Source organism: Echinococcus granulosus, assembly GCF_000524195.1.
Source record: "Echinococcus granulosus chromosome Unknown EG_S00020, whole genome shotgun sequence".
Taxonomy (NCBI): domain Eukaryota; kingdom Metazoa; phylum Platyhelminthes; class Cestoda; order Cyclophyllidea; family Taeniidae; genus Echinococcus; species Echinococcus granulosus.
This window is the reverse complement of record NW_020170400.1, coordinates 682,704-684,826: the sequence shown is the minus strand read 5'-3', so window position 1 is coordinate 684,826 and position 2,123 is coordinate 682,704. Positions and strand designations below refer to the sequence as shown.

The window sequence follows — 2,123 nt, the reverse complement described above, 5'->3', positions numbered from 1 at the left end:
GTTTTTCTATCTTAATGAGCCGTAACAATAATGCAGTCTTAAATACTTCTGTCAGAATAGCAAGATTTTACCTCTCCAAATATTGAGATGCTTTCAAATAAAAGATTACATTCTCCAGCATCTATCTCCTAATAAGCAGCATCTGAGAGTAAAAATGTCCTTTTGTTTAGCGCCGAACTTGCCTGACTATGTCTATTAAAAAGGGGAAAATAATCCACCTCTGCATGACTAACATTATGATACAAGTGAGATATACAAATTTCCCTAGGCCATCAAAGTTAAAAATATGTGTGAGTTACAAAAGGGTGATAGCTGTCAAATTTGTCGCCAGATAAGTCTTCATAACACCTCATTGCTAAGTGGACCAAAGGAGAGAAATGGGAACACATGCATTCACTGGAAGTTAGAAAATGAAGAAAAAATTCATTTTCCTGCTTAAGTATGTTTAAATATGTTTTCTTTCGCTCAACTTACAACTTATTATACTGACGGTATGATGCTCTATCGAGTAAATATCCTTCGTAATGGTGTGGCCTTTCTGAACGAGATGCACCTTTGACTGATAAAATCATTTCTATGAGCGAAGGACTTTGCTATCATATTTTCCACTGTTACCTTCTAAGGAAGTAAATAAAATGTTTCTGAGATTTGCCCATAAAGTAGAAATCACATCAGATTGAGTTGGAGCTTATTGTGGGTTCATAATGGCAAGAAAGTAGGAGAGACCACAATAAAGCGTATGATTTCGATGGTCCAAATGTGTTTCTGGAAGTAAGTTAGTTTCCGTGATGGCGGACTGGACATTTTTAATGCTATCTGTCTCCTAATTTTATCTTCAAGCATAAACCTGGTGCTACACTGGCGGTAGTGCAATTTGTTAATGGCGAACAAAAGGGCTGAGAAGCTGTCGTCAGTCCCTAAGGACGATATCACCATACAAAGGCTAAAGAATTTGTATATGTAAATTTTCATTTCAACAAGGTTATTTTCAATATAATCTACTCCCGCAAGTTAAAGAAGGATTACTTTTACCTTACGCTCTCTTGGATCCCATTACAAGGCTCTTACGAGCCCAATGGAAGGCCCATACTAGCCAAATTCGAAGTGTATCCACAAGGTCGAATGAAAGCACTGATTATAATAAAACACGAACTGTTAAAAGAGACGTTTGTTGCAACTACCTAGTTAGACGCACAAGCTCTTTGATTCTTGGGATAGTTGCTTGAAGCTTCACTCACGTAGCTCCTTCGGTTTCCTCTCAATATTTTCAACTTAATGAATTTTTGGAGTTTATTGTCCATGTAATTATGATACAATTTTTTCTTTTTATTTCTCATTTTAGTAGGATAAAAATGGTTTGCATTTGAAAATCGACTCGTTTTTATAACAAAAGGACCCTGGCTTCTGTAGGTAGCAAAGTGTATCCCTTTCGGGCAGAGGGGAGGAGAAGAAGAACCAAATCCACCTTTTATACATGAGATTATGCAGGTCGGCTTCTAATCCGTTTTCCTTTGTATTGTAACAATGGTTCATTTTAAGCACGTTAATTGAAGAATCAGAAGTTTACTCAACAATTTTGTGATAATCCTCTCAGATTTTGTTGCTTTTCAATCCTTATATTGAGATAATGTATGCCGAACAAAAATCTATTTATGCATAAACCTAATCACTTTCTTCTTTGTGATTTAGATCCTTAATAGATTCATGCTCACGATCCTTACAAATATAGGCCAACTGGGCCCAACCCTATCAAAGAGTCTCTACAAACTTGCGAAGAAGCAGTAAAGAAGGCACGGCAACAGAGTGAGAAAAGCGGCAACGGTTGGATCTCGGTAATGAATTATCCAAAGAGGCATTAGCTTCGAGAATACCATCCGTTATTATTGATAATATTAGGAAGGTATGGGCAATTGTTGATTTAAAGAATGACTTGCCAAAGGGGAAGTAAGGGCTAAGGTTGTGGCAGGAGCCGCTAAGCAAACGCATGTCACTAGATAAACAGATGACATTAAACCTCTAAGACCATCACCTCTTATCATATCTTAAAAGGGTTGCTGACTGACTGGAAAACAGTAATGGCTGGCACCTAACGTTATTTAAGCAAATGAGCATATCACTTCTCA

The 2,123-nt window shown here is 37.2% G+C and overlaps 1 protein-coding gene across 1 annotated transcript in view; it reads left to right on the top strand. All coding sequences in view use genetic code 11, as the record gives it.

The window, feature by feature from the left end:
• Positions 1-377: 377 nt before the first annotated feature.
• The window catches only part of EGR_03719 (hypothetical protein), a gene marked incomplete at both ends in the record, with an annotated part of 10,376 nt that continues 8,630 nt past the window's right edge, over positions 378-2,123 (top strand). The window contains 3 exons of the mRNA XM_024492968.1: positions 378-402; positions 441-521; positions 1,243-1,355. Of these exons, the coding sequence (XP_024352625.1) occupies positions 378-402; positions 441-521; positions 1,243-1,355 (219 nt within the window). The remainder of the gene's footprint in view (positions 403-440; positions 522-1,242; positions 1,356-2,123) is intronic.